Source organism: Brachionichthys hirsutus, chromosome 17 (assembly GCF_040956055.1).
Source record: "Brachionichthys hirsutus isolate HB-005 chromosome 17, CSIRO-AGI_Bhir_v1, whole genome shotgun sequence".
Taxonomy (NCBI): domain Eukaryota; kingdom Metazoa; phylum Chordata; class Actinopteri; order Lophiiformes; family Brachionichthyidae; genus Brachionichthys; species Brachionichthys hirsutus.
The window spans coordinates 12,861,107-12,882,710 of record NC_090913.1 but is presented as its reverse complement, the minus strand read 5'-3'; the positions used below and the strand labels follow the sequence as shown (position 1 = coordinate 12,882,710).

General features: G+C 56.6%; 1 protein-coding gene across 3 annotated transcripts; it reads right to left on the bottom strand.

Annotated features, from left to right (window-relative positions):
- Positions 1–356: 356 nt before the first annotated feature.
- Positions 357–20,521, bottom strand: LOC137906357 (spectrin beta chain, non-erythrocytic 1-like). 3 transcript variants are annotated; one of them, XM_068750609.1, is made up of 35 exons: positions 20,368–20,521; positions 17,719–17,870; positions 16,109–16,282; positions 15,755–15,846; positions 15,567–15,647; positions 14,009–14,124; positions 13,825–13,937; positions 13,556–13,743; positions 13,357–13,474; positions 13,131–13,289; positions 12,760–13,062; positions 12,535–12,688; positions 11,557–12,427; positions 11,351–11,488; positions 8,944–9,700; positions 8,676–8,878; positions 8,506–8,596; positions 8,292–8,438; positions 7,411–7,674; positions 7,122–7,346; positions 6,879–6,968; positions 6,350–6,628; positions 6,154–6,284; positions 4,564–4,768; positions 3,531–3,905; positions 3,083–3,327; positions 2,876–3,014; positions 2,716–2,800; positions 2,461–2,657; positions 2,282–2,373; positions 2,164–2,221; positions 1,908–2,089; positions 1,665–1,838; positions 1,544–1,586; positions 357–1,469 (listed from the first exon to the last, which is right to left on the bottom strand). In XM_068750609.1, the coding sequence occupies exons 1-35, from the start codon at positions 20,519–20,521 to the stop codon at positions 1,260–1,262; spliced, it is 7,005 nt and encodes a 2,334-aa protein (XP_068606710.1). In that variant the 3' UTR covers positions 357–1,259. The 3 variants fall into 3 exon arrangements, with proteins under 3 accessions (XP_068606710.1, XP_068606709.1, XP_068606711.1); XM_068750608.1 differs by having other exon boundaries at positions 2,137–2,206; XM_068750610.1 differs by lacking the exon at positions 20,368–20,521 and having other exon boundaries at positions 2,164–2,206; positions 17,719–17,796.
- Between the last annotated feature and the right edge of the window lie 1,083 nt (positions 20,522–21,604).

Genomic DNA, 21,604 nt, shown 5'->3' with positions numbered 1-21,604 from the left:
TTTGACCTCTCTACCCTTCATCACTCTAACATGCTGGACACTCTTATGTTCCTGCTTGCTTTTAACTTGAAGTCCAGTCCTGGAGCCTCCGGTCTTCCCCGGGCTCACCCCCGGTAGCTTCTCGCCTCGGTCACAGTGGTGCATGCTGGGAAGTGTCTGATTTTCAGCCGTAGGTGGGTCCTCATCCAATCAGGTCAGATCGGGACCAGGATCTACCTGCTGCTGAGGAACAGACCTGCTGAGGCTCCACTGATGACATCACACACAGACTGGCCAATCAGCAGCTCTCGTGCGGTCCAAAGAACCAGAACCTTTGATGGGTTGAATCATCAGCCGGTTTAATAAAGTTTCAGTGAAAAGACGAAACAAGCTTTAATGACATCACAGACATGACAGAGTCTACAGTTTCACACGCGGGAGCAGGTTTAAATATTTGGACCAGGTTCTGGTTCAGCCCTACAGGAACCGGATTGTGCAGCGTTAGCTTCCATACTGGTTATATAAACGGTGAGCGACCCTGAACGCAGCGCGGCGCCGTCTAGCAGTGTGTTTATACACGCTGAAGTACAACCAGGACTGTGTGCAGTACAGGATGTACTCCCAGCAGTGTGTTTATACACGCTGAAGTACAACCAGGACTGTGTGCAGTACAGGATGTACTCCTAGCAGTGTGTTTATACACGCTGAAGTACAACCAGGACTGTGTGCAGTACAGGATGTACTCCCAGCAGTGTGTTTATACACGCTGAAGTACAACCAGGACTGTGTGCAGTACAGGATGTACTCCCAGCAGTGTGTTTATACACGCTGAAGTACAACCAGGACTGTGTGCAGTACAGGATGTACTCCTAGCAGTGTGTTTATACACGCTGAAGTACAACCAGGACTGTGTGCAGTACAGGATGTACTTCTAGCAGTGTGTTTATACACGCTGAAGTACAACCCAAAACGTTACGAAGCATGCAAGTGAATACTTCTACATCACGCAGCTCCTGCGAGGTGATTGGCCGGACGAAAAAAACAGAAAGTGTCATAAACAAAATGGACGACATTCCAGTTTGTTGAGGGCGGAGGACAAATGGAGGCGGTCTCTGACATGCCCTCAAAAACAACTCAAGTAGAAGAGGAGGTGGACTAAAAAGGGCGGTCCCTGCTGATGTAATCAAGAGAGGCGGAGTTTGATGTTGTGGCGTGAAATTGGCGAGGACATGCCTTTTGGAGCTTTTGGAGCGAGCCGTCCCACCGCGGCGTCCGAGGCTTTACGGTTTCTTCTTGCTGAACAGACTGAAGCGCTTCTCCTTCTCCTTCTCCTTCTCCTTCTCCTTCTCCTTCTCCTTCTCCTTCTCTCTCTTCCCAGGACTCGACTCCGTGGCGAGGGTGACGGCGGGCGGCAGCGTCTGAGCGCGCCCCGATGCTGGCGTGCCGGGGTTGGCGTTCAGGCTGGCCTGGATCCAGGCGCTCACCTCCTCCTGTAGGGGGCGGGGCAGAGCGGCGCTGAGTGGCGGCTACAGGCAGGTTAAAGCAGCACAGGTGAGAAGCTTACCTGGTCTTTGGCTTGGAACAGAAACTCGTTTCCATCAGTCAGTCTGGAGGAGGAGCAGAAGGCGTGACGTCACTTACGCGTTACCACGGTTACACCATCACAGACAGACCAGCGTCCTCGCCTCAGCTTGAAGACGTGCTTCTTCTTCTTGTACTCCGAGGCCACGTCACACGCGGCGTCCTGCAGGCTGACCGGGACCTCGCCGTGGTAGGGGACACCTTGGGACGCCGCCTTGCTGTCCTTATAGAAACCCATGTCCCGGTGGTTGATGACGCAGTAGACGCTGTGCCACGATCTGCCAATCACAGCGCAGCATCAGCCCACGCCGAGCAGGGAGGAGCTACCGCACCCTGGAGGACCTCACCTGTTTGACGCCTTCTTGTTGTGTCCCTCCCATTCGTGCTTGCGATGCAGGAGTCCCTCCAGGTGCGAGGACAAGTCCTGGTTCTTGGGCGGCAGCGTGGACGACTGGCTCATCGTACTCTTCCTGCCGGTGGTGGGGGAGGAGCCAGGGCTCGGCTCCACGACGCCATTCACCACGCCGTCCTGGACGAGACGAGACAACGGTGAGAGGACGCTTTATTTCCGGAGACGCTGCTGGTCCCGATGGGGGCACTGACCCGAGGCGAGTCCTGGTCGGAGGGCAGGCCGGTCTGAGTCCCGCTGCAGAGACAAACACTCGGTTAGCGTCAGGTGGACACCAGGTGGACACCAGGTGGACACACAGAAACCGGTCACCTCTGCTGCTGGACGAGGGGCGTCTCCGGAGACGGGGGCCTCCTCATCCTCTCCTCTTCCTCCTGCTGCCTCCTCACCTCCAGCAACTCCAGCTGGAAACACAAGTCATGTCAGCCCCGCCCCCTTCAGGCTCGCCTGAAGGGGGTGGGGTGGGGGACGGATGGACGGGTGTCCCTCACCGTCGTCAGCCTCTCCAGGGCGGAGAAGCGCTCCTCCCAGGTGGCGGCGGCCTTCTCGAAGGCCTCGTGACGTTTGATGAGCGTCTCCACCTCGTCCACGCTCCGTCCCACCGCCCTGCTGGACAGGTAGGGTTCCTGTCCCAGCAGCCAGGCTTCGGCCACGCCCGCGTCCCGGGAGAACTGGTGCACCTCCAGGACTGATTGGAGGCGGAGTCAGACCCAGAGACCCGAGCCAATGAGACATGAAATACTTACTGAGACGGAGCCACTCCCACCGATCCTCCCACTTGTCAATCATCCGTTTCCTCTTATCGGTCAGCTGCAGCAGCTTCTCTTTAATCTGTGATCAATCAATCAATAATCAATCTTAGGGTTAGCGGTCCGTGGCCTTGGTCCCGGAGCCTCGCCCCCTCACCTCCGCGGCGCCGTAGTGCTTCCGGGCCAGCAGGGCCTTGCCCGCCTCGATGCAGGCGGTGAAGCTGTCGTCGCGGGCGTCGACCTCCGCCTTGACGCCCTGGTGGTTGTTCATCAGCAGCTCCACCGAGGACACGTCTCTGAGGGGACACGCCTGTTACCACAGCTGTGATCGGACGCCAGCCATCAGCTGACCTCTGCAGAGTACCTGGGGTTCTCCTGGGCCTCGATGAGCCCAATCACGTCCTCCATCCACAGCACCAGGTCCCGGACCAGGCCCAGGAAGCGGAACTTGTCTCCGGCGTCCAGCAGCCGCGTCCTGCGTCCGTCGCAGGCGTCCAGCAGAGTCCTCCAGGCGTCCAGCACCTCGCCCTCCCTCCGCTGGATGTCCTCAGCCTTGTCTCCAGCATACGCTGCCTGGAGACGCACCGCGTCCTCCTGCAGCTGCCTCACCTGCAGGGCAAAGGTCAAAGGTCGCTCATTCAAACTTCTCTTTTATCTCGCCAGCCAGAAGCTAAGCTAACAATGTGTTAGCATAACCAATTGAGCCCAATAAGAGCATCTGCTGTGTAGCCTAGCAACAAGGACGCCGCCCAGCGAGGGTCCGGCCTCCTCGGCTACCGGCTCTGGGTCTGGGCCGTGGCCGGTGTACCGACCCGGGTTCCCAGAGCCTGGATGTCGTGCTCGAAGGCGGCGTGCGTCCTCTGCAGCGTCTCCGCCGTGTTCTGGTCGCGGCCCACGTCCTCCGGAAGCTTCTGCTGCTTGTCCAGGACGCGTCCCAGGACCTCCCTGCCGTCCCGGTAGAACCTGTGCAGCTCGAAGGAGGCGGCGAGGATCTGGGTTCTGGTGTCCATGAGCTCCAGCAGGTCGGCCCAGGCCTCGTTCAGCCCGTCCTTCCACTCCGCCACCGTCGCCGCGTCGCCATGGCCACCGTTGATGAGCTCGTCGGCCAGACGGTTGACGGCGTCCACGCGCTCCTGACCGATGGTCCCCGTGTCCCGGGAAAACTCCCTGAAGCGCTCCTGCAGCATCTGAGGACGGGTGGGACAGTCAAATACACATAGTAGTACTACAGCCATGTCCCCTGGACAGACACAGTAGAACTACAGTACTGTAATACGGCCGGACGGGCTGTAGTACTACTACAGTACTGTAATACAGCAGGACGGGATGTAGTACTACTACAGTACTGTAATACGGCCAGACGGGATGTAGTACTACTACAGTACTGTAATACAGCAGGACGGGATGTAGTACTACTACAGTACTGTAATACAGCAGGACTGGACAGTCGGCTGTAGTACTACTACAGTACTGTAATACAGCAGGACAGGCTGTAGTAGTACTAGAGTACTGTAATACAGCCGGACAGGCTGTAGTACTACTACAGTACTGTAATACAGCAGGACGGGATGTAGTACTACTACAGTACTGTAATACAGCAGGACGGGATGTAGTACTACTACAGTACTGTAATACAGCAGGACGGGATGTAGTACTACTACAGTACTGTAATACAGCAGGACGGGATGTAGTACTACTACAGTACTGTAATACAGCAGGACGGGATGTAGTACTACTACAGTACTGTAATACAGCAGGACTGGACAGTCGGCTGTAGTAGTAATAGAGTACTGTAATACAGCAGGACGGGATGTAGTACTACTGGGGAATTTAAATACTACTTACAGTAACGTGTTCATAGTCCTGACCCAGCTCGTGCGACCCGGCCACCACCTCCCTCTCCGCTACCCACTGCTCCAGGTCATCCACCTCGCGGTTCAGCTGGAAGAGGCGGAGCCTCTCGTCCAGTTTGCCTCTCCTCTCCTCTGATAGGTCCTTCAGGCCAGCGTAGAGTTTATCCACCTGAGACTGGCGCATGCTGATCCGCTCACTGACACGCACGCACACGCGCGCACGCACGCACACACACACACACACACACACTAATATGAAACTGGACTGAACTGGTCCATGACCAAAGCTGGGTCCCAAATAACTCCAGGAGTGAATTCTGTGTTCCGTGTCTAGCGTTCCGTGTTTTCCGCGTCTAGCGTTCCGTGTCTAGCGTTCCGCGTTCCGCGTCTAGCGTTCCGTGTCTAGTGTTCTGCGTTCCGTGTCTAGCGTTCCGCGTCTAGCGTTCCGCGTCTAGCGTTCCGTGTCTAGCGTTCCGCGTTCCGTGTCTAGCGTTCCGTGTCTAGTGTTCTGCGTTCCGCGTCTAGTGTTCCGCGTTCCGTGTCTAGCGTTCCGCGTCTAGCGTTCCGCGTCTAGCGTTCCGCGTCTAGCGTTCCGTGTTTTCCGCGTCTAGCGTTCCGTGTCTAGCGTTCCGCGTTCCGTGTCTAGCGTTCCGTGTCTAGTGTTCTGCGTTCCGTGTCTAGCGTTCCGCGTTCCGCGTCTAGCGTTCCGTGTCTAGTGTTCTGCGTTCCGTGTCTAGCGTTCCGTGTCTAGCGTTCCGCATCTAGCGTTCCGCGTCTAGCGTTCCGCGTCTAGCGTTCCGTGTCTAGCGTTCCGCGTCTAGCGTTCTGCGTTCCGTGTCTAGCGTTCCGCGTTCCGCGTCTAGCGTTCCGTGTCTAGTGTTCTGCGTTCCGTGTCTAGCGTTCCGCGTCTAGCGTTCCGTGTTTTCCGCGTCTAGCGTTCCGTGTCTAGTGTTCTGCGTTCCGTGTCTAGCGTTCCGCGTTCCGCGTCTAGCGTTCCGTGTCTAGTGTTCTGCGTTCCGTGTCTAGCGTTCCGCGTCTAGCGTTCCGCGTCTAGCGTTCCGTGTCTAGCGTTCCGCGTTCCGTGTCTAGCGTTCCGTGTCTAGTGTTCTGCGTTCCGCGTCTAGTGTTCCGCGTTCCGTGTCTAGCGTTCCGCGTCTAGCGTTCCGCGTCTAGCGTTCCGCGTCTAGCGTTCCGTGTTTTCCGCGTCTAGCGTTCCGTGTCTAGCGTTCCGCGTTCCGTGTCTAGCGTTCCGTGTCTAGTGTTCTGCGTTCCGTGTCTAGCGTTCCGCGTTCCGCGTCTAGCGTTCCGTGTCTAGTGTTCTGCGTTCCGTGTCTAGCGTTCCGTGTCTAGCGTTCCGCATCTAGCGTTCCGCGTCTAGCGTTCCGCGTCTAGCGTTCCGTGTCTAGCGTTCCGCGTCTAGCGTTCTGCGTCTAGTGTTCTGCGTTCCGCGTCTAGCGTTCCGTGTCTAGTGTTCTGCGTTCCGCGTCTAGCGTTCCGTGTCTAGCGTTCCGTGTCTAGCGTTCCGCGTCTAGCGTTCCGCGTCTAGTGTTCTGCGTTCCGCGTCTAGCGTTCCGCGTTCCACCTCTCAGGGCGTCCGCCGGCCACCAGGCCTCTGCTGGTCGTGGACAGCCGGTGGACGGTCTCGGCGTAGTCCTCCACCGCCTGCTCAACGATCTGATGCTTCTTCTGCATGGCGACGGCGCTCTGCTCGTCCTGATCGATCCAAACACAATCGATGTTTAGCCTGAGAGGCAAAGCTCAGGGTCGCACCGCCCCACCTTGGCCTTCTCTTCAGACATCATGTACAGCTCCTGCTCGCTCATCCAGGCCTCGGCCTCGGCAGCATCAAAGTAGTACCGCTGGGCTTCGTGCGCCTCCTCCAGCCGGCCGTGACGAAGCCCCGCCTCCTCCTTCACCTGTCCCCACAGCTCCTGCAGTTGGGCGAGACGCTGGCGGATGGTCGTCGCGCCGGACGACTCGTCCGTTAGGAGGACGCTGCTGCGCTCCAGGATGTCGTCGATACGAGCCTGATGACCTGCGACCTCCTTCTGCAGAGTCTGGCGAGCCCCAGAAGACCAGACGTCAAGCCACAAGTCAAAGTCGGCAAGTGTCCCCCAACCAGAACGCGGAACCGGAGATCCCCCTCGAGAACTGATGGGCAGACGTTCCACCGGGCCGGTCCTAGCCAGACAGCGGCCTGGTTCCTACCGGGTTCTATCCAGACTGCGGCCTGGTTCCTACCCGGTTCTATCCAGACAGCAGCCTGGTTCCTACCCGGTTCTATCCAGACAGCAGCCTGGTTCCTACCTGGTTCTCCTTGATGAGCAGCTGCACCGTCTGCAGGTTGTGTCCGTGGTCGGTGGACGTGGCGACGGCCATCCTCTCCTGAACCCACAGCTGGAAGGAGAAACACCGTCACGACGTCCTGCTGGAGACGCTGAATTCTGGTCCGACATTAACAATGACTCTGAGCGGTTAGCATCGGTGATCAGAACGTCGAGGTTCTGTTTGCTGGAAAGCTCTGAATGACACGGGTCACGATCTACGTACGATCTCGTCCTCGATGTCCCGGTTGAACTGGTGAACCTCTCTTGAAGCCACCAGGAAGTTCCTGCGGTGCCGCACCGGCTCCAGCAGCTCCCAGAACTTGCTCTCCAGCAGCTGTCTCCGCCCGTCCACCTCGTCCGTGTCCTTCACCTCCTGACCCAGCGCCCTCACCTGGCTCTGCAGCTCCACCACCTCCCTCTGACGCACCTCCACCTGGTTCTCCAGCATCTGTAGGGCAGAGTAATGGAAGTCCAACGAACCGCGATGCGGTTCACGACGCCCGCCCTCGTACCTGCTGCTTTTTGAGCAGGATGTTGACGGAGGTCAGGTCTTTGCCGTAGTCGTCAGATCCGATCTGAACCTCCAGGCCGCCCATCCACTTGTCGAGGTCAGCGCAGCTCTGCGTGAACAGCTCCGCCTTGTTGGCGTCAAACAGGCACTGTGCTTTAGTTTGAGTGGTGGACTCCAGCTCCGCCCACATGGCGTGGAGTTCTGCCAGCTTCTCCTTCACCACCGCCTCCGTCTCCGGCTTCTCTGACACCAGCAGCAAACCGTCCTACGGTCCAACCAACCGGGTCAGTACATGTCACCGCTTTACTGGACTTCAAACTGTTAGCTAGATGCTAATGACCCGGAGCATTTAGACAAGATCAATAACAACTAACAGCTCTATAGCTCTATATAACGCTATTCCTCCTGCTAATGCTATCAAGCAGCATGCTAGACGCCCGGCTCGCTGTGTTTGTGTCGTTAGCCACGTTTCTCCTGTCGTACCACCTGAAAGCCCGAGCCCGTCTGAAAGGAACCCTCCAGCAGGGGGCGGCCTGCTCCGTGCCGGAGGAGGAACCCTCCAGCAGGGGGCGACCTGCTCCGTGCCGCTCTAAAACCCACTCTAGCTTCTGCCCCCTGCTGGAGGAGGAACCCTCCAGCGTCCTGCTGTGTCTGAGCGCTGCGCATGCACAGCTCACTGATTGGCTGTCAAACCCGCGTTACAGCTCTGCATCTAACCAATCAGAGGGTGCTGTGGGCGGGGCAGGGCAGTGGCTGCAGACGGGGGCGTGGCTGAATAGCACCAGAGCCAGAACATAATCTCTTATTGGCCGATGCAGACCGGGTAGTAGCATGAGCGAGCTAGCGAGCTAGCAGCTGGAGGGTCTCTGGAATGGGACGGACCTTCTGGATCTCGTCCAGCCAGCCCTTGTTGGACTGAAGTTCTGCCGTGAAGGCCCGGTGCTTCAGCCACTTGCTGTGCAGGTTCCGGGCGTCGTCGTAGCTCCCGTCCTGAGCGCTGAGCATCTTCTCATTGGTCCACAGCGACAGCTGGACACACAGCAGGTTAGCATCAGGGGTCAAAGGTCACAGCTCTGGCGTCTGTGCTGGAGCCGACCTCCTGGCAGTCCTGCAAGAACCTCCGCAGGTCTCTGTTGTCCCTCAGCCTCATCAGCAGCTCCACGGCGGCCTCCCGGTTCTTCTGATGCCTGAAGTATTGATGACAGCTGATGCAAGTGTGTGGGGGGGGGGTTAGGGGTTAGGGGTCACAGGTTAGGCTACACCTACCTGTCGTCGATGGCGGCGGCGCTCTCCCGGATACGTTCAGCGTTGACGTTCCCGTCGCCGGCCAATCGCCTGCCGGCCTCGATCACGCCGTCGATCTTCTCCTCGCTGGCGTCCATGGCCGTCATGAAGTCCTCCTGCCTCCTGATGGCGGCCTCGGCGCCCTCTAGCGTGCCGGGCATCTCAGCGTGGGCCAGAGCGTACTGCTGCAGAGCACAGGTGTGCGTGTTACAGGTGCGCGCTCTGCAGCCCCGCCCCCGCTGAGCCTCACCTGGTTGCTGAGGAGGACCTCCGCCTGCTTGGCGTCCCTGAGGAACACCTGCAGGGCGTGGCACTGGGACAGCAGGCTCTGCCGGTTGTCCCACATCCTGTGCAGCTCGTCCCAGCCGGTGGCGAGCGCCTGCAGCCGCTGCCGCAGGAACATGTGCTGGGCGTCGGCCTGGCCCCGGGTGACCGCGCCCCCCATGTCCCGCATCCTCTGGTGGTCCCCCTGGTAGTTCTGGATCTCCTTCTTGATGCCCTCGTGCTGGCCCATCAGCCTCTCGGCCTCGGCCAGCGTGTTGGGCGTGTCCTCTGAGGCGATGGCGGTCTGGGCGCGGGACAGCCAGGCCTGGAACCCGTCCAAGTCACGCAGGAACTGCTGCAGCTTCCGGGCCTCGCCCAGGGAGTCCTCGCGGCGCCTCAGGGCGTCCCTCAGCTCCTCCCACACGCCACGGACCTCGTCCAGGCGCCCGGCGATGGCCTCGGCCTGGTCCGGGTGTTCCCGTCCCAGCTGCCCCGCCTCGCCTCGCAGGCCGTCCAGCCGCAGCTCGATGGCGGCGAGGTCGCGCTCCATGCCGCCCAGCTTCCGCTGCAGGGCCGTGACCCCGGCCAGGTCGTTGCCCAGATCCTGGGTGGACTCGATGACCCTGGTCTTCTCCTTGATCCAGGACGTGGTCTCGTTGCAGTCCAGGTGGTAGTTCTGGACCCCCAACGCAGAGTTCAGGGACTCTCTCTTCTGGTCAAGCAGATCACGGAACCGACTCCACCTAGGGGTAGAGGAGGGCGGAGTCAGTACCTGTAACCACGGCGACGTGGTTCATGGGGGCAGGCGCACCTTTAAGTCAACGAGCAGGGATTACTGATCAACCAGCACCAACCAGTTACTGCTGCTAGTACACATCTGTGTATCCCAGTTACTGCTGCTAGTACACATCTGTGTATCCCAGTTACTGCTGCTAGTACACATCTGTGTACCCCAGTTACTGCTGCTAGTACACATCTGTGTATCCCAGTTACTGCTGCTAGTACACATCTGTGTATCCCAGTTACTGCTGCTAGTACACATCTGTGTACCCCAGTTACTGCTGCTAGTACACATCTGTGTACCCCAGTTACTGCTGCTAGTACACATCTGTGTATCCCAGTTACTGCTGCTAGTACACATCTGTGTATCCCAGTTACTGCTGCTAGTACACATCTGTGTACCCCAGTTACTGCTGCTAGTACACATCTGTGTACCCCAGTTACTGCTGCTAGTACACATCTGTGTATCCCAGTTACTGCTGCTGGTACACATCTGTGTATCCCAGTTACTGCTGCTAGTACACATCTGTGTATCCCAGTTACTGCTGCTAGTACACATCTGTGTACCCCAGTTACTGCTGCTAGTACACATCTGTGTATCCCAGTTACTGCTGCTAGTACACATCTGTGTATCCCAGTTACTGCTGCTAGTACACATCTGTGTACCCCAGTTACTGCTGCTAGTACACATCTGTGTACCCCAGTTACTGCTGCTAGTACACATCTGTGTATCCCAGTTACTGCTGCTAGTACACATCTGTGTATCCCAGTTACTGCTGCTAGTACACATCTGTGTACCCCAGTTACTGCTGCTAGTACACATCTGTGTACCCCAGTTACTGCTGCTAGTACACATCTGTGTATCCCAGTTACTGCTGCTGGTACACATCTGTGTATCCCAGTTACTGCTGCTAGTACACATCTGTGTATCCCAGTTACTGCTGCTAGTACACATCTGTGTATCCCAGTTACTGCTGCTAGTACACATCTGTGTACCCCAGTTACTGCTGCTAGTACACATCTGTGTATCCACTCCTGCTGGTGTGTCTGTACTTGTGTGTTTTTGTATTTTGTATTACTGTTACATGTAGCACGACTTCACAGAGAAACGTTCCTAGTCTGAACCCTCACGGATTCTGATTCTGATTCTGATTCTGATTCTGATTCTGGGCGGAGCCAGGTGTCAGCAGGGAGGAGCTACCCCTTCGACAGGTGAGTGAGGCCGAGACCTGCTGCATCGATCGGTTCTGCTCCTGTGATCGGTTCTGCTCCTGTGATCGGTTCTGCTCCTATGATCGGTTCTGCTCCTATTGATCGGTTCTGCTCCTGTGATCGGTTCTGCTGCATCGATCGGTTCTGCTCCTATGATCGGTTCTGCTCCTATTGATCGGTTCTGCTCCTATTGATCGGTTCTGCTCCTGTGATCGGTTCTGCTCCTGTGATCGGTTCTGCTGCATTGATCAGCGGTTTAGTTTCATCTATCCGTGTGACATATACAAGGAGATGAGGATGGAACCACGGAATGGTCCCTGAGGGACACCGTAGCCCACTCTCGGGTTTCCCTGATTGATTAGTATTGATAGGTGAAACAGGAAGTTGCTCTGCTGTCCTACCGGTTGTTGAGTTTCTCCTGCTGCGTCCTGATGTCCGCCTCGCTGGGATGGCCGCCGTGCATCAGCTGACGGGCGATCTGGTTGCCCACGGCAACACGGGACGCCTGGCTGTTCATCTCCGGCTCCAGACTCTCGAACCTGTGAAAGACAGCGTGAACGCGGCGGCGAGTGAAGGACGGGCAGGCGAGGCGGGGGGGCCGTCCTACCTGTGCTGGACAACCTCCAGGTCCTCCAGCCTATCAGGGATCGCCGTGGCGACCAGCCACTGCTCCTTCTCGCCGATCCAGGCCTCGCAGGCGTCGGCCTCGCTGAGCATCCTGTAGAGCGCCAGAGCGTCCTGCAGAGAACGCTTCCTCAGCCGGGTCAGCGCCGCCACCTCCTCGTAGCGCTCCTCGATGCCCCCCAGGCGGCCGCGCGCCTCCTGGCTGGCCGCCTCCTCTTCCGGCAGGGAAGCGGCCTGTTCGTGGAGCGAGCCAATGGCGGACCGGTAGCTGGCCACGTCCGCCGCGGCGTCCTTGTGCTTCCTGACCAGCGCTTGAGTTGAGAATTCGTCGTGTCCCGTGTCTCCGCTGGAGACGACACGCAGGGCGTCCAGCGTCCAGGCGTCCACGTCGTCCGCGTCCGTCTGGAACTGGCGCAGCGCCGAGGCCTCCCGCAGCCTCCTCTTCCTCGCCGCTGCCAGCCGCTCCAGCGCCGCCCACTGAGCCTGAAGCTCGGCGAGCCGCTCCTGGATCCGGTCTGCAGCAAAGTGAGCGGCGTGCACCATGGCCCGGCCCTCGGCGACGGCGTGCTGGAGGCGTCCGGCGCGGCCGCTCATCTCGTCCTCCAGCGCCCGCTGCTGGCTGAGGAAGCGCAGCGCGCCCGTCAGGTCCTTGCCGCGCTCCTCCGAGGACAGGATCTGCTCCTTCTCCCGGATCCAGCCCTCCTCTTCTGCCATTTCCCAGAAGAACTTCCACAGACGCCGGGACGCTTCCAGGCGGGCACGGCGCTCGGTGGCCAACTGGGTCAGCTCCCGGTAGCAGAACTCCAGGTGGGACACCCGGTCCCGGATGACCTGGGGGTCACACGGCCTGTAGCCTGGAATGAGAGCAACGTTAGCTGCTGGACCGACGGCCCTCGGGTCCGGTCCTGGTCACCCTCTCCGGGCGAGGAGGAGGCGGAGCCTGGCGGGGGCCGCTGCTCACCCTCTTGGCTGGCGCAGCACTTGCTGGCGTTGCCGCCGACCGCCTTCACCCTGGCGGCCTGGATGGCGATGTCGGCCTCCAGCAGGGCGTGTTTCTGCAGCAGGTCCTCCACGCCCAACAGATGCTTCCCGTAATCCTCCGACTGCAGCAACATCTGGAAACAGGCGGAGCATCAGCACCGGGACGCGCGGCGGGGGCGGGGACGGGGGCGGGGGCCGGCTCTACCTTCATCTGGTCCATCCAGTCCACGATGCAGAGCATCTCCTGGAAGACTCTCTGCAGCGCCAGGCTGGTCTCCAGCCGCCGCCGGCGAGCGCTCAGCAGCTCCAGCAGGTAGTCCCACAGCCGGATCACGTTGTCCCTCCTCGCGGCGACGCGTTTGATGTCGTGGTACTGCTCGATGTCCAGCTCCCTCGCCACGGCGACCACCGCCTGGACACGCTCCTCATACGCCGCGATGTCCGTCTCGATGGCCTCGTGCTTCTTGGTGGCGGCTTCCACGGCCTGGAGGTCGAGCCCGAAGTTGTCCTGGAGAGGGAAGGGAGGTTACCTTGGTGGTTTGGGGCGCTAGCCCCCACCTGGTCGCCGCTCCTCACCTGGGACACCAGCCTCTGGTTCTCGCTGAGCCAGGTCTCTCTCATGGCCGCCTTCCGGTCCAAGCGTCGGGCGAGTTGCTCCAGCTTCTCCTGACGAATCAGCTCTGTCCTCAGAGCCAGCTCCCTCTCATGCTCCGCCTTCTCCAGCCGCTCCCAGGCCTGATGGACCAATCACAATGAGCCCCTCCCACCATCGATAGCTACAGCGCTAGCAGCAGGAGGTGACCTTGTTGACGTCGGAGATCAGCCTCCCGTCTCGGGGCAGGAACCCCTTCTGGTTGTTGGCTCGCATCCTACTCTGGACGGTGAACAGGAGAACCTCCAGGTTCCCCTTCTCTGTGAACCTGAGCACACAGACCCGCCCCTGTTTATAAAGACCGGACCCAGACTGGGCTAGGGGCACCAGAGGAGGAACAGGTTCTGACTTGGGGGGTTTCTCCACCGTCCTGTAGGCGCTGAAGGCCTGCAGCTGCTGCTGGACCCCCACCAGACAGTTGGAGAACTTCCTGTCGTTGAGGATGACGATGGTCTGCTCGATCCACTCCAGCAGGTCCGACGCCAGAGACTCGTACTTCTCGATCATCTTCTCCGTCTCGATGGCGTTGTCCAGGACCTGGATGAGACCGGACGTCAGCGCCGGCGGCTGTGACCGGCGGACTACCTGAGACCCGAGCCGTGGGCGCTTGGACCGGACCTTCCCGATGCGCTTGCCCTCCACCTTCAGAGCCTTCATCTTGGAGAAGTAGTGGTAGAACGTCACCACGTAGGTGATGACCGACTTCTCATCCGGATGGTCCACGCTGATATCTGCCCCAGAGACAACGGCTCAGTCTGGCTCTCCGACGGGAGGCGGGGCCACAAGCAGCTTCTCGGGTTACCTTCAGGGTCCAGCAGCCTGGTGAGGCCCAGGTGCTGCTCGGCCAGGTCGAAGGCGTTCTGCAGGTTGTGGTGAGCGTTTGATTTCTTCAGCTTGTCAAAGTCGATCAGGTCCGGGCTGGACAGCACAAACAAAAAAACTTTATTGAAACAGAGCTCAGGAACATCAGCAGTGTTCTGTGTGTGAGGATGATGATGATGAAGGTGTAACCTCTGAGTGTGATGAGGATGATGAAGATGAAGGTGTAACCTCTGAGTGTGATGATGATGATGATGAAGATGATGAAGGTGTAACCTCTGAGTGTGATGATGATGATGATGAAGATGATGAAGGTGTAACCTCTGAGTGTGATGATGATGATGAAGATGATGAAGGTGTAACCTCTGAGGATGATGATGATGAAGATGATGAAGGTGTAACCTCTGAGTGTGATGATGATGATGATGATGATGAAGATGATGAAGGTGTAACCTCTGAGGATGATGATGATGAAGATGATGAAGGTGTAACCTCTGGGTGTGATGAGGATGATGATGATGAAGGTGTAACCTCTGAGGGTGATGATGATGATGATGAAGGTGTAACCTCTGAGTGTGATGATGATGATGATGATGAAGGTGTAACCTCTGAGTGTGATGATGATGATGAAGATGATGAAGGTGTAACCTCTGAGGATGATGATGATGAAGGCGTAACCTCTGAGTGTGATGATGATGAAGATGAAGGTGTAACCTCTGAGTGTGATGATGATGATGAAGATGATGAAGGTGTAACCTCTGAGTGTGATGATGATGATGAAGATGATGAAGGTGTAACCTCTGAGGATGATGATGATGAAGATGACGAAGGTGTAACCTCTGGGTGTGATGAGGATGATGATGATGAAGGTGTAACCTCTGAGGGTGATGATGATGATGATGAAGGTGTAACCTCTGAGTGTGATGATGATGATGATGATGAAGGTGTAACCTCTGAGTGTGATGATGATGATGAAGATGATGAAGGTGTAACCTCTGAGGATGATGATGATGAAGGCGTAACCTCTGAGTGTGATGATGATGAAGATGAAGGTGTAACCTCTGAGTGTGATGATGATGATGAAGATGATGAAGGTGTAACCTCTGAGTGTGATGACGATGATGAAGATGATGAAGGTGTAACCTCTGAGTGTGATGATGATGATGATGATGATGAAGATGATGAAGGTGTAACCTCTGGGTGTGATGAGGATGATGATGATGAAGGTGTAACCTCTGAGGGTGATGATGATGATGATGAAGGTGTAACCTCTGAGTGTGATGATGATGATGATGATGAAGGTGTAACCTCTGAGTGTGACGATGATGAAGATGATGAAGGTGTAACCTCTGAGGATGATGATGATGAAGGCGTAACCTCTGAGTGTGATGATGATGAAGATGAAGGTGTAACCTCTGAGTGTGATGATGATGATGAAGATGATGAAGGTGTAACCTCTGAGTGTGATGACGATGATGAAGATGATGAAGGTGTAACCTCTGAGTGTGATGACGATGATGACGATGATGAAGATGGGCTACCTGTGTTTGTGGATCAGGGCGTTGAAGGCCATCCCGTCCCTCCAGCTGGTGGTGAAGTTGTGGATGTTGACGTTGGGATACCTGAGGAAGATGAAACAGCTGAGGACCGGCTGCTGCTACCAGTAGAACATGTGGTGGGCCTGGTTCTGGTCCTGGTTCTGGTCCTGGTTCTGGTCCAGGAGGCTCACCCTGCCGTCTTCATCTGGCACCAGAGCAGCAGAGCGTCTTTAGCCGAACGCTTCTCTTTGTTGTCTTCAGTCTCCACACGGATGTCCTGGATCTGAAAGAGTCACACCCCCACCGGTCAGACCCCCACCGGCCAGACCCCCAGCGGTCAGACTCCCACCGGCCAGACCCCCACCCCTCAGTCCCCCAGCGGTCAGACCCCCAGCGGTCAGACCCCCACCGGCCAGACCCCCACCGGTCAGACCCCCACCCCTCAGACCCCCAGCGGTCAGACCCCCACCGGTCAGACCCCCACCCTTCAGACCCCCACCGGTCAGACCCCCAGCGGTCAGAACCCCCCCCCTCTCAGGTGTTACCTGGAAGCGGAGGATGATGGTCCAGATGAGGCCCAGCGTCAGTCGGTGGTTCCCGTCCACGATGTCGTGGGAGCCCATGTTCTCCAGGTGAACCCGCTGTTCCTTCAGGAACTGCAGAGCTTTATCCACGTTCTCCAGACAATGGATCCGCATCCGGCCTTTGGTCGGCCTCGGCTGGGCGAGGAGAAGAAGTTTAACAGAGCTGCAGTTCCTCCGGTGTCCACCAGAGGCTGCTGGGGTCAAACTACTTCACAGAACGCTCTGATTGGACGAGGAGGTCAGGATGAGACAGCAGGTTCTAGTCTGGGTTCAGGCCGTAGGGCCCGGTGGGCACTCAACTGGGCCCTGAAGGCATCGCAGGAAGGGCGTAACCAATCAGGTGTCCTCGCCTGCAGGACACACCTGGCTCAGGTATGACATCACCGAGCTGCCTCTCGAATGTTTACCAGAGCGGTACCTCGTAACCATAGCAACATTTACGTTCTGTCCTGCAACGCAAGCAGCATTCACGATAACGTTGTTGAGGAAACGATGACATCATCACTGATGATGATGAGGGCTGAGGGCGGAGCCAGAGGGACCTTGCAAAAGTGGCCTGTTGTAGAGGTCTGATCTGGGTGCAGCCCCCAGACCAAAGGATCCACGTAGAAGCCGGTTCCCTCCCACGAGAAACTCTAGCATGTTTAGCATCTACTTAGCGTGTGCTCTGTGTCGTTAGCACGTGTTTAATGTGTGCTGTGTATTGAGCTTGTTTTAGCGTGTTTAGCATCCACTTAGCGTGTGCTCTGTGTCGTTAGCACGTGTTTAACGTGTGCTGTGTATTGAGCTTGTTTTAGCGTGTTTAGCATCCACTTAGCGTGTGCTCTGTGTCGTTAGCACGTGTTTAACGTGTGCTGTGTATTGAGCTTGTTTTAGCGTGTTTAGCATCTACTTAGCGTGTGCTCTGTGTCGTTAGCACGTGTTTAACGTGTGCTGTGTATTGAGCTTGTTTTAGCGTGTTTAGCATCTACTTAGCGTGTGCTCTGTGTCGTTAGCACGTGTTTAACGTGTGCTGTGTATTGAGCTTGTTTTAGCGTGTTTAGCATCTACTTAGCGTGTGCTCTGTGTCGTTAGCACGTGTTTAACGTGTGCTGTGTATTGAGCTTGTTTTAGCGTGTTTAGCATCCACTTAGCGTGTGCTCTGTGTCGTTAGCACGTGTTTAACGTGTGCTGTGTATTGAGCTTGTTTTAGCGTGTTTAGCATCCACTTAGCGTGTGCTCTGTGTCGTTAGCACGTGTTTAACGTGTGCTGTGTATTGAGCTTGTTTTAGCGTGTTTAGCATCCACTTAGCGCGTGCTCTGTGTCGTTAGCACGTGTTTAATGTGTGCTGTGTATTGAGCTTGTTTTAGCGTGTTTAGCATCCACTTAGCGTGTGCTCTGTGTCGTTAGCACGTGTTTAACGTGTGCTGTGTATTGAGCTTGTTTTAGCGTGTTTAGCATCCACTTAGCGCGTGCTCTGTGTCGTTAGCACGTGTTTAACGTGTGCTGTGTATTGAGCTTGTTTTAGCGTGTTTAGCATCCACTTAGCGCGTGCTCTGTGTCGTTAGCACGTGTTTAACGTGTGCTGTACCAGTCTCTCTCCTGACAGGACCTCCAGCAGCTTGATTAGCATGCGTCCGTCCCTCAGGTCCATGTAGAGGTCCGCGATCCTGCAGGAGACTCTGGACAGGTGAGAGTTCACCCACTTGGTGAAGGTCTTCTTCTGCACCGCCTCTCGCTCATCTGCACAAACAGGAACCAAGTTAGCTCCGATCTATTAGCATTTTATCCCCATTACCTTTGGCTTCATCTAGCTACACCGAACGGTTAGTCTCCACCAGCTTCAGTTTGTTCCATGCTAGCATGCTAAGGATGTAGCTCACAAGCATCATGTAACACGCACAGGGCTGGCCAGCGGCCACACAGAGAACATTTCAAACGAGAACCTTCAGCTACATCTGGAAGAATGTTCTCCAGGAGCAAACAGAACCGTGGAGTCCAGAACCCTTAGGAGACCCTCTGCCGGTTCCCCCCAAAGGAACCGTTGTCTGGTGGTCCCAGTCGCCGCCGCCTTCTCTTACCTTGCAGCTGCTTGAATCGACCGTCCAGCTGGGTGTAGCTCTGCTGCTGAGCAGACTCCGCCTCCATCGTCACGGTATTCAAAAACAGACGATGAGGTCAACCGACCGAGAGCTCGGCGACCGGCGAGGAAACATCATCCAGTCAGAATCGACAGAGAAAGGCCACGCCTCCTTCTCACAGTCAGAGCCGTGAGGAGAGACGAAGAGACGGCCTGGAAGAAGAGAGACGGACGTCCTCTCAGTGAGGAGGGACAAAGAGACGGCCTGGAAGAAGAGAGACGGACGTCCTCTCCGTGAGGAGAGACGAAGAGACGACCTGGAAGAAGAGAGATGGACGTCCTCTCAGTGAGGAGGGACAAAGAGACGGCCTGGAAGAAGAGAGACGGACGTCCTCTCAGTGAGGAGGGACGAAGAGACGGCCTGGAAGAAGAGAGACAGACGTCCTCTCAGTGAGGAGGGACGAAGAGACGGCCTGGAAGAAGAGAGACGGGCGTCCTCTCAGTGAGGAGGGACAAAGACGGCCTGGAAGAAGAGAGACGGACGTCCTCTCCGTGAGGAGGGACAAAGAGACGGCCTGGAAGAAGAGAGACGGACGTCCTCTCAGTGAGGAGGGACAAAGAGACGGCCTGGAAGAAGAGAGACGGACGTCCTCTCCGTGAGGAGGGACCAAGAGACGGCCTGGAAGAAGAGAGACGGACGTCCTCTCCGTGAGGAGAGACGAAGAGACGACCTGGAAGAAGAGAGACGGACGTCCTCTCCGTGAGGAGGGACAAAGAGACGGCCTGGAAGAAGAGAGACGGACGTCCTCTCCGTGAGGAGGGACAAAGAGACGGCCTGGAAGAAGAGAGACGGACGTCCTCTCCGTGAGGAGGGACAAAGAGACGGCCTGGAAGAAGAGAGACGGACGTCCTCTCCGTGAGGAGAGACGAAGAGACGGCCTGGAAGAAGAGAGACGGACGTCCTCTCCGTGAGGAGGGACCAAGAGACGGCCTGGAAGAAGAGAGACGGACGTCCTCTCCGTGAGGAGAGACGAAGAGACGGCCTGGAAGAAGAGAGACGGACGTCCTCTCAGTGAGGAGAGACGAAGAGACGGCCTGGAAGAAGAGAGACGGGCGTCCTCTCCGTGAGGAGGGTCCGGGGGTCAATGAGACGTTGTGTGTTCTTCTTCTGGTGCTCTGATTGTTCGCCGTTTCCCTCAACAACACATGCTAACACACAAGCCCCGCCCACTGAAAATGACCCCCCCCCCCCCCCCAAAAACAAACAAACAAACAAAGACATTAAAGTGTGGAGCATCAAAGGGGGGAATCAATCAGCCAATGGTGTTCCAGCCTGACATGATGTCATCACGGGGGTTTTTTACGAGGGGGGGGGGGGGGGGGGTTCCGTCCATTGTTCCCGCACATTCCTGACGGAAGGACAGGAAGTAAGAAGCAAACATCCTGTTCAGGTCACACCATGACCCGATTAACACGGACCAATCACAGCGCTGTCATCTGGATCCTGCTGCTCCATTGGCTTTGGCTGATTAATACTCTCCTACCCTCCAGCCAATCAGAGCATGGAGGGCGTGTCTCGGCTCACATCTTACCCAGGAAATAAAATATACTCAAAAGCTACCATTAGCCCGGCGCTGTTAGCTTCCGACTTTTGAATATCAGAATACACGCATGAAGTTAAATGGAGGAATACATTTTGACACACACACACACGGTTTTGATGTTTCTTTTGTGGAATTAAGCATCACTGAAAACGGTGTTACTGCGCTAACTTCAGCGCCACTCAAATCTATGTTCTTATCAAGTAGACGAAGGTTTTGTTCCGGATCAAACGTGCACCATCATTTCATGACTGACATGCTAACCGAAGCACGCTAGGCTGGTTTCCCTGAGGAAGCGAACATAAGCAGACGCACGTGCAGCCCAGAGATGACGTGGAGCGTCATGATTGGTCTACCAAGTCATGTGGGCGTGTTTTACGGAAAGGTCAACTTCCCTGAAGGAACCCCCAGTGGGATTAGCTAATGCTAATGTTTACGGCTATTATCATTAGCAGCTGATCCGGAGATACTAGCTTAGCTCTGTGTTGACTGGACTGGCATGCTAGCTGCTAATTAGCCGATTAGCTGCATGTTTGAGTATGTTAGGGGCGGGGCACACCTGCGAGCGCTTTGATGCGAGAGCGCTCAAAGAGGCGGGCCGAGCTGTTCTCGTTGTCCCAGTCGTCGTCCCAGCGCTGCTTCACCGTGTCGTTGCTGCTGTACTGCTGCTGCAGCTCCATGTGCTCGTAGTCCGTGGCGACCGTCGTCATCATGACCTCTGACCTCTGCGTCTCATCGGCCGCTTCACGCCAACACCTGCAGGAAAACACAAAAACAACACGGTGACTAAAACGAAAGCTGCAAACGAAGGTTCCCACTGCACGACGAAGAGGAGGACGATGAAGAACAAAACGCCCAGCTGGATGGTCCCGAACAGAAAAGCAACAATAACAATGACATCACTTCCTGTTTACACTACAGATAGACAAATGCTACTAAATGTCCCCTTCCCCGTAGTACAGCGAGTAAACAGGATGCTGAAGACGTGATGATGTCATCATCAACCTGTCCTCTCCAGAGAAGAAACACAGAATCGTGGGTAATGTAGTATCCAGTAGTACCATGTCCTGAGGGCCGACGCCCTGAGCTCCCATTGGCTAGCGGGTCAGCTGACCAGCGCTAATGGAGGAGCTATCAGCAGCCATTAGAGACATCCGGGGGACATCCGGGGGACGTCCTGCGGGACCGCCTCCTCTAATGGCTTCCCAGAATCCTCTGCTGGATGATGGGAACTGGTCTGGGACCAGTCACATGCAGTAGTATGTGAATACATGCATTATCTAATTATATACTCGCTATGAGAAACACGAGCAGTTTAAACTACTACTACTACCAGTACTACGAGTACTCGTACTTCTACACGTTCATTAGTTAGAGCTGAGGTGTTTGTATTTATTCTGTCAATTTAAAAATGCTCCTCAGGAAGTCGTCGGTTCGGCGACAGGAAGTGTTCGGGCTACGGACCCGGTCCGGTCCGGTCCGGTCCGGTCCGGTCCGGTCGGCACCGAGCTGCTCCGCTTGCATCCTGAACGCGAACATCACCTCCTCCCGCGGCCACGCCTGGTTCCGCTCCGCGCCCCGTTAACGCCTCACCCTCCGGCACACTAAACCGAACCGAACCGGGACCGAGCCCGAACAGAAGAGGCATCGCTCCGCAGCTCCAATCAGAGACAACACAGAACCCGCAGGAGAACCCGGAGAACCTGCAGGAGAACCTGCAGGAGAACCTGCTCACCTGCTCAGAGGATCGAAGCGGATCTCCAAAGTTCAGCTGAAGATGATCCAGAAATATCCGA